The following is a 15,303-nucleotide window of genomic DNA, read 5'->3' as shown; positions in this document are numbered from 1 at the left end:
GGAAGGAAGCAGGGATACCATTAGGGCTCTCGTGGGATGGGGGGTAGGACGGAGAGAACCAGGAAGCCCTGACGGCCTGCCCGGTTGCGTGGCTATCTTCTCAGGGCATGGCAATGGGACTCACATCTTGGGTGCTGGAGAATGGGAATGGAAGATCAAGTGCTGTCCAGAAAGGAATTGGGACGCGCCCTCCTCTCTGATGATCCTCTGCATGCTCCCCACCCCCATGTCCTCCCCTTCCCCCTTGGAGCAAAGGCTTGGGGTGCAGGCCAATGGATACCTACACACTTGAGCTCGATGTCCTTGAAGATCTTGGGGAGCAGAAAGCGGCGCAGGGGCACCGTCAGGATGAGGAGGAAAGGCAACGCCAAGGAGGCCGGGGTGGACTTCACCGCCCACAGCGTGGCCAGGCACACGATCTGGGTGAGCGTGAAGATGTGCATCCGCCAGGTCTTGACCTTGAAGGCAAAAGCCGGGAAGAGTCAGAGATGTCCCGGTGGCCCTCACCCCTGAGACAGCACCCACCCCCCACACACGTGGGCAGAGCCGCGACCCACTTGATGCACAGGACCCCACGAACCAGCAGGAGAGTCTAGCACCAGGAGCAAGCACCTCCCCTCTCTGCATGCCCCACACTCAAGAGCCATGCCCTGGAGAGGAATGGGGTGTCTCCCTCCTGCTCCCCAGACCTGGGGAAGCGGGGGGCATCTGCAGCCTGGGACGGGGGAGGTGAGGGTCTCTGGGGACAGGAGGAGAGAGGAAGGGTTTCCGTGCGGGTGATCTGGAAAGGGAGGTCCCAAGTGGGAGAGGGAGGATCTTTCCTCCTTTCAGATAAGGCAGTGCTGTGATCCCAGCAGCGGGCCTCGAGGCTGGCCTGGCCAATGCGCCGCCCCCCACCGCACTGTCAGTTAGCGCACGAGGGGCTGGCTCAGATCATGCCCCCTTACGCTCTACATTCAAACAGGAAGGGCCACAGCCAGCCGCTGCAAGACTTCTCCAGCCGCCAGGCCCTGTGTGGGGAGCTAGGTTCCGTCGGGCCCTGTGGGATCCAGGCACAGTTTGTTATGGCTCGTTAGGGACCCCCAAGCCCTGGGGCCTCCTGGGAAATTTTCCCTGTAGTCACATAAGCCTGCAGAGCTGCAACCAAATATGAGCTCGGGGCGAAACAGGCCAGAGCGGTGCGGCACCGACACCCCTCTTGCCTGCAACGCACCTGAGAGTGGACAGCATGGGAGGACCTGCCCCCCCTGCCCTTCCTCAGCTGGGAGAGCCTGTCCCCACCCCACCCGGCCAAGGAAACCCCCCCACAATGAAGGAGAGAGGAGCAGCGCCCTCACCCGTTTGACGTAGGGCTCGTCGGGGTGGTACTTGGGTGGCATCAGCAGGAGGAGGATGCGGTCGTAGAGCTGGATCCCGTTCAAGGAGGTGACCCCCATGTAGAGGAAGATCCCGAAGAGCACAGCCAGCGGGATCAGCTTCAGGATGGGCTCCATGAGGATCGAGAGACCTGCCGGGGAGAGAGGCGTCCCTGTGAGAACGGAGTGGCCTAGGAACGCCAGCTTGGCTGGAGGGTGAGCCCTCCCTTCATGGGCCAGCTAGAGAGCTGCCGAGAGCCCAGGCCGGGCCTCAGGGCCAGCACCGGCCCAGCGTTCCTCTGCATTGTCCCGTTTCTCACGTGCGTAGGGAAAGGTCCCAAGAGACGCCTTGTGAGCCACAGAAGAGGCTGCAGGAAAGCAAGTCTCCTTTGCCCCCCCCCAGCATCACCCTCATCCCTGCCCTGGCAAGTTCTAGCCGCAGCCAGTCCGTCCTTGGCTGCTTGCTTGAGAGGGAGGCCATCCGTGGCTGTAGTTTTTGCACTGCAGATGCTGGTCCTTCTAGGAACACGGCCACGACCCATTGGAAACCATCTCCGCAAACACAGCCATGCTCACCGCCCACAGGGGCTGAATCTAAACAAGCCACCTAGAGGGGCCGTGCTCCATTATCCTATTCCCAGCCCGCTTGAGCCATCCAGGCTGCTGGGATGGTGCCCTCCTGAAAGCCCGTTTAGAAGGACTCACCTACAAGGACGGACACCAGGAGCCCACTGATCCTCTGCTCCTTGACCTCCTGGACTTGGGCCTTCTCCCCAGGGGTGGTGGTCTTGGCCATCACCGTCAGGGCGTTGGCGTGAGTGATGGTCCTCACCGTGGTGGCACTGAGCCAGGGCATGCCAAATTGCGCGGCGATGCCTCCCATGCCGACAATCAGCAGCAGGTCCAGATGGAAGCCCGAGCCCTTCACCAGCTTCCTCTCGGGCTTGCTCACAATCAGCCTGGGGGAGAGGGTGAAATAGCATCCGCTGTAATCCAAGGATTGCGCCCATCCGTCCCTCCTCCCCCTGCCAGCCTCCCTGCTCTGACCTCCCCCTGAAGCAGCAGAAGAGAGGACAACCCTTCCTATCCTCAGCTCTGCAGAGGGATGGAGCCCCCACGGTCTCTTCAGCAGCCCCCATGGGCTCTTCTCTTTCTTTTCTTCTGCCGCTCCATCCCTTCTTTTCTTCCTCTTTCCCATCCCTTCCTCCTTTCCCTTTCACTTGCTCTGCAGTGTCTCCATCTCTCCACCACTCCTGTTCGCAGCCCCAGTCTCCAGGTCTCCCTCTCCCACCCCTCCAGTCCCTTACGTCAGAGGTTCTCAACCTTTTTCTTTCTGAGGCTGTCCCCCAACATGCTATAAAAACTCCACGGCCCACCTGTGCCACCACAACTGTTTTTCTGCATATAAAAGCCACAGCCAGCTTAGGGCAGTTGCAGGCAGGACAGTTGCCCAGGGCCCCACGCCACAGGGGACCCCGCAAGGCTCAGGCTTCGGCTTCAGCCCTGGGTGGCAGGACTTGGGGCACCAGGCTTCAGCCCCATGTGGTCGGGCTTCAGCTTTCTGCCTTTGGCCCCAACAAATCTAATGCCAGAGCTGCTTGGCGGACCCCCTGGGACTCTGGCTGAGAGCCACGGCCTTACGTTGTGATCTGCGACTCCAGGAAAATGAGGATAAAGACCAAGAGGGCAGGAAGGGCGGCACCGAACATCATCCAGATTGGGAAGTCTCTGTTTTTCCCCAGTGGATGGATGAACCATCCCCGGGCCGTCGTATTGGAGACCTCAAGGCCTTTAGGAACGCTAAGTTTCTGGAAGAGAGACGGAGAGAGATGAATGATCCAAATGCCCGAATCCGGAGCCAGGCAGTGGCAGAAGGGACAGAGCACCTGGGAGTCTACAGCAGAGGCTGAACTTTGCAAAGGGCCCTGAGAGGTCACCAGCATGGAGTGGAGACTCCTCTAATGCCTTTCATCTGAGGACCAAAACGCACCCTGCAGAGCAGTTAATTAATGCAACCTCATTAGCTCAGCCCTTGGAGGTTGGTACCAAGAGGTGAAATGACTCACCGATGATCACATGGCCAGCTGGCGGCAGACATAGGAATAGAACCCAGAAGTCCTCACTCCCAGTCCCCTGCTGTAGCCATGAGGGCCTGAACTGCACTAAAAATTTAGGTCAGCGTAGATCTGTCAGTCAGGGGCTTGAAAAAATCTACCACCACCACCCCCGAGCACCATAGCTACGTTGACCTACGCAGACACAGCAAGGTTGACAGAAAACCGCTTCTGTTGATCTACCTATCATTGTTCGGGGAGGTGTTGTTCCCACAGCACTGGAGAAAACCCTTCTGTTCCTGTAGGCTGTGTCTACACAACGGGGTTATCCCAGCATAGCAGCGGCGCTGGAGCTATGCTGGTATAGCTCCCCCTTCATCATACTCCTTTCTCAGACACAGGCTTAGAAGCCAGGAGTCCTGAGGGCCTGTCTCCCGCTCTAACCACTAGCCCGCCCCCTGTCTACCGTCAGTGAAGTCTGCAAAGTGGATGGAAGGAACGACACATCCAGACGTGAGATCCTGAGCATTCTCAGGCCAATACCGACCACTCACGCCGAGTCTCGCCCCCGCAAAAAGCCATGGCCGCATGCATCGGTGCACCCGCCCCCCTTCTCCGCTCCCTCACCTGGGTGTCTGTGGTGTCCTTGATGAAGAAGTCGGCCAGCGCCATGATGAAGATGGAAATGGGGACCCCAAAGTCACCAATCACACGCCGGAGCTAGGGAAAAACAGCCATGCGAATCCAACAACCACCACGTCGCTGCTGGGGGCAGGGGCTGGGATACAGGGCATTTCACCTCTGGGGGGAACTGGTTCCAATCTGGCCCCAGGCGTGGGGGGACTGGCTCGCCCAGGGGGGCCTAGGAGATTGTACGCAAGGCTTCTCACTTCCTTGAGACTAATCTGGGAGCAGCTCAAGGGGGCTGGCTGGCTCACAGTGGGTTTAGGAATGGGTCTTGGGGGGCTTTTGCCTGTAGGTTCAGCCCAAGTTGGTGAACTGGCGGCACTAGGGAATGGAATAATGAGCCTTTCACCTTGAGGTCAGGGGTTCAGATCCGATAAATCCTCCTTTGCCTGCACCTATCTGGTGGGGGACCGTGGCGGCTGCCACCCAAGCCCTGGCCATGACTTGCTGGGAAGGCAGCCTGTATGTCCCTGCTGACGAAAGCCAGGCAGGAGGGAACTACTCGGTGTGAGAGGGGTCTGTGAGTGGAGTCCCTCAGGAAGGAGATCAGAAAGCTACAGGAGGAGGCGGCTTGTCTGCGTAGCATCCTGGAGCGTGAGGACCATGGAGATGTCTGGGATGGAGGATGCTGGCCAAGTACAGATGAGGGCAGAAGCACCAGAAGAAGGAGGGGAACTGGCTGCTCTGGGAGAAGGAGACAGAGACTGGCTGCTTTCGGGTACGAGGCAGTGGACCACCTCCCACCCAGCTCCTTTGTCCGTCGAGGTGAAGAACCAGCCCATGCTGTACTGCGACAGGAGGCGAGGAGCAGACCCCACGGGCAGAGGAGGAGCCATTCGCCCCCCAGGCTCCCAGGGGAGTGGACGCATCCATCTGCAGACCTGACCCAGGGCCTCTGTGAACTTTTAAGCGTCTCTGGCGGCTGGGTGAAATGGGTGTGGTGGGCCTCAGGGTCATGCCCTGATCCCAGGACATACCCCGGCTCAGCCTCCTGGCTGGCAGGCTGAGCAGAGAGGCTGAGGACTGAACGGGGCCTGGGCTGTGACTCATGGGTGGAGGATACAGACAGGCACCCTGGAGATCGCCATGGAAACGCCCGGCTGGGGATGCCCGCAGGTGGCAAGCTGGCCTGGCTGCAGTGAATACGATCTCCCCAGCAGCATGGCTGCACTAGGGAGAGACCTGACATCACCAATGCCCATCTCCTGGCCACAAAGGCTCCATGCCACTTTAAACCCAAACCAGCTTGGTTAGTCCCAAATCCTGCCTCCTCCCAAGCAGCTGGGCTGGGCATGGCGGGGACCCTGGGGCGAGGGAGGGATCCTTCCCGTCTGGTGATGGAATCTCTCTGCAAACCGACACTAGTGCAGCGGGGGGGCATCAGGTGTAACCCACTCCTCAGGTTAAGAAGTCCCAGCTGAGGCCTTGGCCTTCAGGCCAAGTCTCAGTGACTTTTTGCACTGGGAGTCCCAAGTTCCAGCCCCACAGTTGGCCGATGGGGGTGGGTGGGGCTCCCCCAGGGGCCGTGGGGCTCCCCCAGGGGCCGTACGAAGGAGCCACGGCAGGAGGCCGGGCCGGGCCGGGCGCTGAGACCCACCTTGCCGGGCAGGAAGGCGCTGTTCTTGAACTTGCGCAGGAAGAAGGCGATGAAGAAAGTGCCGGCCATGAGGACCAGGGAGAGCAGGGCTGTGTTGGGTTTCGGTTCGTCGGCCGACCCGTAAACCTTCCGCAGGGGGTGCTTCTGGAAGATCTGGGGAGGGAGCCGGTGGGTCAGGGAGGCAGGACGGAGAGCAGGTGGCAATCGCAGGATGGTCCTGAGTCCATTTGTCTAGAGGCCCCCCCACCCTGAGCCCTGCTCCCCTTTCAGCCCATCCATAGGGCAGTGGCACCCTCCCCTTCCGGGGCTCTGTGCCAACAGCATCCTCCTCACTGCCAGGAAAGGGCAGGGGAGTGACAGTGCCACCCAGTGGCGGGGTTGGGTTATTCCCAGAGCATGAGCCCTTTGGGGCATGAACCCCAGCCCCTCTTTCCTGCCTAGAGCTGACACTGTCAGCACCCCGATTTCTGGGCATCCCCGGGGGATGGCTCACAGGCTCCATGTTCTCTTGATGCCCGTGGGGTTGCGATGCAGGGGAGGGGAGCTGTCCCAGACAGTCAGGGGGTGTGGGAAGGGCTTGATGGGGGAAAGAAGGGGAAGTGAAATCCCAAAGGAAGAGGCATGAGAGAGATTGGACTCTCCCCGCTTGACCTGCCTTCGCTGCCCCCGTGGCAGGGATGAGACCCCGCAGCCGCCGAGGAGACAGGAGGCTGTTATGACATGGGGGCAGGGAGGGGACTGCGAGCGGAGGGAGGGTTTAGAGGGGGGTCCCATTCCCACGCCTCCCCCGCCCCTGGCTCCCTCTCCCCCACCCCAGCCCTTCTCGGGGTTTTATTCCAGGAGCCCGTTCCTCCCCCAGCGTTAAAGGAGCCCAACAGCGTGGAGCGGAGCGTGGCTCAGGGCCCAGCTGCACTGTCCCGGGTTCAGCGCTGCTGCTGGCGTCCCCGATGCCCCTCGTGGGCTGGCCACCTGCCAGCTGGCTGCGCGCCGTGAGCCGCGCCTGAACGCAGCACGGGCAGCCGCAGCCAGCATCAGACTTAGGAGGAAAAAATCAAACGCCCGGCTGGGGTTTCCACATAACCCTCCTCCGGCAAATGCTGTTGAAATTAAACTGGAGCGGGGCACCTAACTCCCCTGGGCCCATCGAAAATCCCAGCTGTCGGGCATAGCTAAGTGGTGACCAAGAGAGGGGGCTTAATACCTGTCCCCGTGCACCTGCAGGGCCAGAACGCACGGAGGGGTGGAGCTGGTGGGGAGGGGGGTAACTAGAAAGGATGAGATGAAACCAAGCAATGTAACCAGGAAACCCTTCCTGACAGCGAGCTCCCTAAATCCGTGGAATTGCCACCCTCCGGGGAAGTGGGGGAGCCCCATTGCATGGGCTGATGGAGAATGCAGGGCCAGAGATAATCCTGTCCCAGTAAGGAGGGTGGCCTAGCTGTGTCCCTCTGTATCTCCCTCCTCTCCCATCTGTAGGGCGCTCTGACACACAGCTGCATTGTGCTGCTGCTTGTGTTTTAGGAGCACTCCTCTCGGGTGTCTGATGCACTAGCCCTGCTCCCGCAGGAGGGACCGGCCTGTCAGGGTGTGGGCCATGGGAACGCCGAGGGAACGGCAGCAGCTGGCAGCGTGGAAGGATGGGAAAGGGGCGTTATTTTTAGCATCAATATCCTCCTTGTTTCTTTTGAAACAAAGCTCCAGTGAATGGGAAACCAAAGGGACAGTGACGGCTGTGAGTGTGTGGGTTTGTGTGTGTCACTGTGTGTCCATGTGCTCTGTGTGTGTGTCCGTGTGCTCTGTGTGACTGTGCCCATCTGAGTGTCTGAGAGTGGTGGGTGACTGTGTGTGTCCATGTGATGTGTGTGTGTCTGTGTGTGTCCAGGTGATGTGTGTGTGTCTGTGTGTGTCCGTGTGTTGTGTGACTGTGCCCATCTGAGTGTCTGAGAGTGGTGGGTATCTGTTTGATTTGTCTGTGTGCGTCCAGATGATGTGTGTGTGTCTCTATGTGTCCAGGTGATGTGTGTGTGTGTGCGCACACGTGTGTTGTGTGACTGTGACTGTGCCCATCTGACTGTCTGAGCATGGTGGGTATCTGCGTGATTTGTCTGTGTGTCTATGTGCTGTGTGTGTGTCTGTGTGTGTCCAGGTGATGTGTGTGTGTCCATGTGTTCTGTGACTGTGCCCATCTGTCTCTGAGTTGTGCAATTTCTCGGTGTGATATGTGTGTGTGTGTAAATGTGAAAAGAGCCTCCTCTCTGGGAATCAGCCGCGGCCTCAGGGGGCAGCCAACAAGGACAAGCTGCCACAGCTGGCTCCCTCTCTTCCCCTGCCCGCTGCGGTTTCCAGCCATCGCCGGCTCTGCCCAAACAGACCGAAAAGCCCGATCTCAGGCCCGTCGGCCGTGCAGCACCGGCTGCTGTGGGGTGGGGGGTTCTGAGACCCTGGGGGACTTGGCTGCTCTGGAGACCCAATAAATTCCTGGGCGGGGGGTGTGTGTGTGTCTCCCACAGCATAAACGGGAGCTGGGGTTTATACGTTGCAGCCTAGAACTAGCATCCCTGGGAGAAACCCAGGCACAGAATGGCGGCGGCGGCGGAAAAGCAGCTTATCAGATGGGCTCCATCTCCATCTCTCGCCTAGTTCCCCCTCTTGTTGTATCTTTCTCTCTCCTCCATTCGCTCACTGTTGCTCTCTCTCTCTGGGTTTCTATGGAAACTGTGTCTATGTGACCTCACTTCCTGTCACCAAATTATTTTTTTTGAACGGGTCAGTAAAATGTGGCGAAGATGCCAGCAAAGCTTCATAGAATCACAGCAAAGAATCCTGTGGCACCTTATAGACTAACAGATGTTTTGCAGCATGAGCTTTCGTGGGTGAATACCCACTTCTTCGGATGCAAGCAGTGGACACAGAATCACAGAATATCAGGGTTGGAAGGGACCTCAGGAGGTATCTAGTCCAACCCGCTGCTCAAAGCCGGACCAATCCCCAACTAAATCATCCAGGTGCAGGGTTTCAAAAAGGGCTTCTCTAGAGCAGGAAAACGAGCGGTCACTTAGCGCCTGCAGCCGGCAAGGGCCGTCCCGGTTAACGACGTGGCCGAGAGGCTAGGGTGATCACAGCCAGCTAACGTGGTTAAACACGACTAGCACTGTCTACACAAGGCAGTACGCTGTTTTGGTGATAACATGTTAGCTGGCATGTGTAAAAAGCCCCTGACTACATGCAAATACCAGGCAAACATGCATATATGCTTCACAGACACTACCAGCATGCCGGTCTGTTACACACTCATACGCCCAGACCTTATACATGAATGCATTACATGCTCACACATGCAATCTGCAAACACACTACGCACATGCCCACAGCCATGTTGTAGCCACACGATCACATCCGGGTCTGTTACACATCCCTAGAGACGTGCGCATCCCTCCACCCACCCACCCATAGACAGACCCAGCAATCACAAGTAATCCTGTCCACCAACACAATTGTTACAAGGAGGAGGGAGAAGAATTGTTCTTCTTAACCTCTCAGGATAGAACAAGAAGCAATGGGCTTAAATTGCAGCAAGGGCGGTTTAGGTTGAACATTAAGAAAAACTTTCTAACTGTCAGGGTGGTTAAGCACTGGAATAAATTGCCTAGGGAGGTTGTGGAATCTCCATCATTGGGGATTTTTAAGAGCAGGTTAGACAAACACCTGTCAGGGATGGTCTAGATATTACTATGTGATAGACCCAGGCCAGTTGGGAACAGCAGAATAGTCGAAGGGAGATGTACTGGCCACTGGATAAGCAGTTTTCTGTTCCCTGAGTGACCAGAGCAGGGGCTGCTCCAGGCTAATGAGAACACCTGACTCCAATTAACCTGCTAAGAGTCAGGTGAGGCTGTTAAGCACCTGACTCTAATGAAGGCCCCTCTGATGCTATAAAAGGGCTCACTCCAGTCAGGCCAAGGGAGAGCTAGAGGACAGGAAGTGTGTGTGAGAGAAAGGATGTGGTAGCAAGAGGTGTGCAAGAAGCTGAGAGTGAGCAGGCATCCTGCTGGAGGACTGAGAAGTACAAGCGTTATCAGACATCAGGAGGAAGGTCCTGTGGTGAGGACAAAGAAGGTGTTGGGAGGAGGCCATGGGGAAGTAGCCCAGGGAGTTGTCGCTGTTGCACAGCTGTTACAGGAGGCGCTCTAGACAGCTGCAGTCCACAGGGCCCTGGGCTGGAACCCGGAGTAGAGGGTGGGCCCTGGTTCCCCCCAAACCTCCCAACTCCTGATCAGACACAGGAGGAATTGACCTGGACTGTGGCTCCTACCAGAGGGGAAGGTCTCTGGGTTGTTTCCTGACCCACAGGGTGATCTGTGAGGTGAGCAAATCCGCCAATAAGCGCAGGACCCACCAAGGTAGAGGAGGAGCTTTGTCACAACCTAGTCCTGCCCTGAGTGCAGGGGACGGGACTAGATGGCCTCTCGAGGTCCCTTCCAGTCCTATGATGCTATGAATTATATCCACATGTGTGTAACTCCACCCCAAATCCCACAACCATGCACCCCACCCCATATTTCATACGTGCACAATCAGCCACTCACCTATGCACCAGAGCAAAACATTGCAACAGCTTCTCAACACACCTGCAATCACATATGGCTTAAGTATGCGTGCACACACACACACACACACATGACACATGCAGACATTCCCCACCCCCACCTGAACTTAGCCATGCGGACCCTATTGCCAACACAAGCTCCTTACCCACCCAGTCTCACACTCATGTGCGCACACATGTGCAATGAATGTAAACATCATCTCCTATCCCATGCACTAGTGCGTGCATATTGCCTGATGCACCATCGCCCATGTGACACACATGCAAATAACTCTGGGGAAAATGGTGCCCAGCTCTGGGAGCAACGAGAAGGGGGGCAGAGGTGGCATAGCCCGATGGAGCAACCTGCCACCAGGCTGGGGATGGACACAGCGGACAAGGGGACTCAACCCGCTCAGGAGAACCACCCTGGGTAGGTGAGATACAGCAGGGTCTGCCTCTTGGAACTGAGCTGCGCTGTGGCCTCCCTGCCCCGCCGTTACCGTGATGAGCTTGGCGAAGGTCTCGTAGATGAAGATGAGGGAGATGAGGAAGGAGAAGATCTCCTGGGTGTAGCGGGAGATGTAGCGCACCAGGAAACTGCCCTCGAAGGCCACCACCAGCAGCACCAGGAGGATGAGCCAGAAGCCGATCCAGACTCGGCCCACGATGTACTCCATGCCGTAGCTCTCACAGAACTGGGGGCGAGGGGAAAGGGGGAAGCAAAGCAGGCCTTGAGTCTCCTGGGGTCCTTTTTCTTCCCCTCCCGCGGCCCACCCAGCTGGCCTCATCTCTGCTTCTACCCGAGCCCAGACAGGGCCCAGGCCCACCATCCCCGCCCCCATAAAATCCTTCACACTCTTCTTCCCACTCCCGATCCCCAAGAGACTCTGTCCCCCCCTGCCCCTTCACCCCAGCTCCTGCCAGCAGCCCAGCTCAGCCCGGACAGACCAGCCCCTCCTGAGCATTCTTCCCACCCCATGCCCTCCTGCCATCCAGCCTGGGACCCTGCAGCTCCATTGACCCCGGCTGGGCAGCACGGCCATGGGCACTGCTGGGCTTTGCTTTGTACATGGGCTCATGGCTCCGGTGGTGCCGGGGATGGGGGCTGCCCCAGAGAGGGAGGGGCAGCGCCTCCTGCTGGGAAGGGTGGGTTTGTGCTCCATCAGGCTGGAGTGAGCCTCAGGCAGGGGGAGCAGGTATGAAGGTGGAAGGTGGAGTCACGGGTCACCCACTCCCCGGGCGCTGGGGAGCGGGTCTCTGGGAAGGTCTCTGACGCAGGGGACGGGCTGTGTAAGGCAGCTGGGGGGAGAGCTGGCCTTGCCACACCTTTCCCTGCAAAGCCACATGGAGGATCAAGCTGCGAGGGGGGGGGAGCACATGCAGGGCTAAAGGAGGCAACCAGGGCATCTACCTTAAAAAAGGCTTCTTCAAAGACCAGCAGGGGACCCGAAAAGCCGACCACCAGCAGGGGCTGAGCGCCGAGGAGGCAGAAGATGATGCCCTGTGCAGCTGTGGAGACCAGCAGCTCCGAGACCCCGATCAGGTTGCCTGTCTTTTCCCCTAGAAACAACAGCGCAAGTCAGCAGAGAGAGACGGGGACCCTGACCCCACCGGGGCACTCTCCAGAGGGGGCCTGGGGCTGCCTGACAGGGCTCCAGGGAGCCATCCTGATTCCCTGGGCGGCCCGCAGCTGGGTCCCACTTACCCAGCAGGCCCCCGAAGGTGATGGCGGGGGAGAGGGCTGCGAAATAAATGAAGATGACGGCGGCCAGGCACTGGGGATTGAGGGCGTCCTTGATGTCGCTGAGGTATTTGGGGTAGCGGCGCTTGATGTCCCGCACCAGGCCTCCGAAGGGCCGGCCGGTCCGCCGCAGGGGGTCCTCCTCCTCCTCCTTGTCTGCCAGGCCTAGATCTGCAGGGAGACAAAGGCACCGGTGGCCAGGTTGGGGTGGGGAGGTGACGCCTGGAGTGAGGGGGAAATTCAGCCTCGGTCTTCACTCTCTCCTCGCTTCCCCCAGTGAGCCCCCAAACGTGACCCACCACTGGGCTGAGAGGGGGTGTTGGTCCCTGATGACCACTTGCTGGCAGGCTCACCTGGCCCCAAGATGCCACCATCTCCAGAGCAATCGGGCTCAGCTCCATGTTCACTCAGCACCAGCCTGCAAATCCTGACCTCCAGGTGCTGCCCTCTCCTAGGTGGATAATGGGGCTCCCCCCCACATGTCCTCGGTATCAGGCTCCCCCACCACCCTGCCCCCCACAATGCACCACCAAACCTGACCCTGGGCCCTGCCCCGGGTGGACACTGGGATTCAGCATCCATGTTTCCTCAGTCCTGGGTTCCTTCCACGCTGCTCCCCAGTAAACCACCCCCTCCACCCCAGCGCTGCTCCATTCATGCATCACCCTCCCAAAGGATCCTTCCCATGGCCTGGCAGGACCATCGCGGGCAGGGACCAAGGCTGGTGGCTTTGGTCTGCAGGAGTTAGAACAACCTCCATTGTCCTACTCAGGGGTCCCGTTGCTTTTATTTTCAATAGCAGCCATTCCCAGCGGGGCACAGGCCTCAGGAGCTAGAACAAGAGGCTTCTCCAGAACCCACATGCTGCCCCCAGACGGTGCCCTACATACCCACGTCCTTTAAGGTCTCCATTTCCGGCTTCTTCTTGTCCGGCAGGTACCTCGTCCGCAGCAGCTCCTTCTGCATGGGCACCAGGCTCCTGAGGAGCTGCTCGTTCTGGATCTCACAGGGCGGGAGGACGATGCTGCAATCCAGAAACTCCTCCATGCCCTTTATCAGGTCCTGGCGCCCCTCCGCCAGGTAGGCGTCCCTACGGAACCCCTGCCAGGGGAGAGGGAGGCTCAGGAGGGCAGCGAGACTCCCCGCACGGGCACCGCCTTCGCCTACTGCAGACCCCTGGGACCGCCCCATCAGAGTGGGGCACCCTTCTGAACCATCCGGCCAGCTGGGCTCCCTGTTGCCCTATATCCCATTACAGCAGCTCAGGGCAGGTCAACGCTGAAAACGCTGTGCTGGTGCAGCTAACGCTTCAGGGAAAACTCTGCCGCCGACGGGAGGGCTTTTCCCATCGGTTAACCCGCCTCTGCGAGAGGCAGCTGCTGTGTCGGCGGGAGGAGCCTGCCTGCGACAGAGCGCTGTCTACACCAGGGTTAGGTCGGTCTAGCTGCATCCTCAGGGGTGCGGATTTTTCCCACCCCAAGCGACGTCGTTATACGTTTATAGTGCAGACCTGGCCTCAGGCCAGAGGGCCTGGAGCAGCTGGTTAGATCCACGCTTGGCGTGCTGGGGCCTGGAGCCGCCCCTGCAAGTGGGGCAATTTGCCCCGGGCCCCACAGGGGCCCCCACGAGAATATAGTGTTCTATAATATTGCAACTTTTTTTTATGGAAGGGGCCCCCGAAATTGCTTTGCCCCAGGCCCCCTGAATCCTCTGGGTGGCCCTGCCTAGACCGGGCAGACGGCCCCTGCAGCGGAGAGGGGCAGCCAGGCTCGAGAGGTGACAAACCCCCCTGGGTTAGGAACTGGAGTGAGAACTGGGCTCGGGCAGTCTGGAAAAGCTCTCCTGGGAGAGACCCCGGACAAGGCAGAACGACTGAGAGGCTGGGTAGGAAGGGGCCCAGAGAAAACCACAGCTTAGGCAGAGGAACAGACCTGGCTGTTCCGTACGCGGCCCTGGGCCAGAGCCCAGCGTAGGGGGGGAGGTTGGGTTCCTCTCCCGGCCCCGAGGCAGAGGGGGACACAGGCCCACTGCAGGGGTGACGGAGCCCAGCAAGCCCAAGACAGGCCGGGGAAGAGTCCCAGCGAGGGGGGAGCGTTTCTGTTTCTGTTTGTGTTTAAAGACATTTTTGAGGCTTTTCGTTTTGCTGCCTGGGCTCCCGGAAGGGCGGGTCTGAAGCTGGTGACCCGGCCGGAGGGCTGAGCGATGGACAGAGAGACGGCCGCAGTGCCGGCCTGCCCATCGTCTGGGGGCGCTAGCCCAGCCAGAGAGCTGCTACCCCACAGCCGGCCTGGGCCACAGCACCCAGCACCTCCCGGCGGCGCTGTCCCGAAGTCTATTGCAGCGGATGGAAAGACCCCCGCTGACTTCCATGAGCTTGGGATCAGGCTCCTCGCTCCAACTCCGAAAGGGCAGGAGGCAAAGTCTCTTCCCTCCAGCGCTGCAATGCCTCCCCCTGGCTAGGATGGAGGCATCACCCTGAGCAGGGAGGCCAAAGGCCATTAACATGCGTGTTTGAGACGGGGCCCGATGTGGCTGCCGGGGAGCAGGATGAAGGGCACTGATATCCTATTCTGGATGTAGATGGGGGGGAGGAGCCGCTGCCTGGGGGTGCCATGGGCAGCGATCCCCAGGCCCCGGGAGGCCGCCTACCCTTTCTGCCATCATGGTGGAGACGGCCCGTCCGATCTCGTGGTAACTGATGTGCGGGGAGTCGGGTCCCAGCACCATGAAGAGGAACCTCACGGGGACGGGCACCTGCAGGACCAAGTCCAGCTCCACCGCTTCCCTCAGGCGCACGAAGGCCAAGGTGGGGTGATCCAGGAAGGCGGCGCGGCCTGGAGAGAGGACGGGATGGCGGGGGGGTCACTGGCGGGGCTCGGCACAGAGGGCAGGCAGAGGGGGCTGGAGGGTGGGGGCGGGGCAAGGGAACAAAACGGAGAGGATGAAAGAGAGCAGGAGGGGAAAGAGAGGGAGGGAGAGAGAGAGAGACGGCGCAAAGTGAGCAAAGTTACATCAAGCCAGACACGCAAGCAAAACAGCGTTTCAGCTGGGCACAGAGAGAGCTGCCCAAGCGCACGAGACAGCAAAAGCCAGAACGTGGGACCTCCCCGCCCGCCGAGGCCGCCCGCCGAGGCCAGCCCCCCTCCCTTGGAGCTGCCCAGCTCCAAGCAACTCTGGTTCCAGAGCAGCCACCTGGATCTCGCCTCCGGCTCAGCCCTCTTCCCGTGGTGGAGAGCAAGGGGCATGTGGCAGGGCTCAGGAGCCACAGGGGACGCAGGAGA

The 15,303-nt window shown here is 59.5% G+C and overlaps 1 protein-coding gene across 2 annotated transcripts in view; it reads right to left on the bottom strand.

Moving 5' to 3' along the window:
* The window catches only part of SLC4A1 (solute carrier family 4 member 1 (Diego blood group)), a 44,982-nt gene that overhangs the window by 4,235 nt on the left and 25,444 nt on the right, over positions 1 to 15,303 (bottom strand). For both annotated transcript variants that reach the window (XM_039516350.1, XM_039516349.1), the window contains exons 9-19: positions 14,672 to 14,856; positions 12,913 to 13,123; positions 11,987 to 12,193; positions 11,693 to 11,841; positions 10,782 to 10,976; positions 5,694 to 5,846; positions 4,037 to 4,129; positions 2,997 to 3,163; positions 2,061 to 2,314; positions 1,338 to 1,507; positions 285 to 458 (exon numbers count right to left, since the gene is read on the bottom strand). In XM_039516350.1, coding sequence (XP_039372284.1) covers positions 285 to 458; positions 1,338 to 1,507; positions 2,061 to 2,314; positions 2,997 to 3,163; positions 4,037 to 4,129; positions 5,694 to 5,846; positions 10,782 to 10,976; positions 11,693 to 11,841; positions 11,987 to 12,193; positions 12,913 to 13,123; positions 14,672 to 14,856 — 1,958 coding nt within the window. The remainder of the gene's footprint in view (positions 1 to 284; positions 459 to 1,337; positions 1,508 to 2,060; positions 2,315 to 2,996; positions 3,164 to 4,036; positions 4,130 to 5,693; positions 5,847 to 10,781; positions 10,977 to 11,692; positions 11,842 to 11,986; positions 12,194 to 12,912; positions 13,124 to 14,671; positions 14,857 to 15,303) is intronic.

The sequence above is a fragment of the Mauremys reevesii genome, linkage group 27 (assembly GCF_016161935.1).
Source record: "Mauremys reevesii isolate NIE-2019 linkage group 27, ASM1616193v1, whole genome shotgun sequence".
NCBI lineage: Eukaryota > Metazoa > Chordata > Testudines > Geoemydidae > Mauremys > Mauremys reevesii.
Note: the sequence above shows the minus strand (reverse complement) of the source record. Positions and strands in the feature narration are given on the sequence as shown.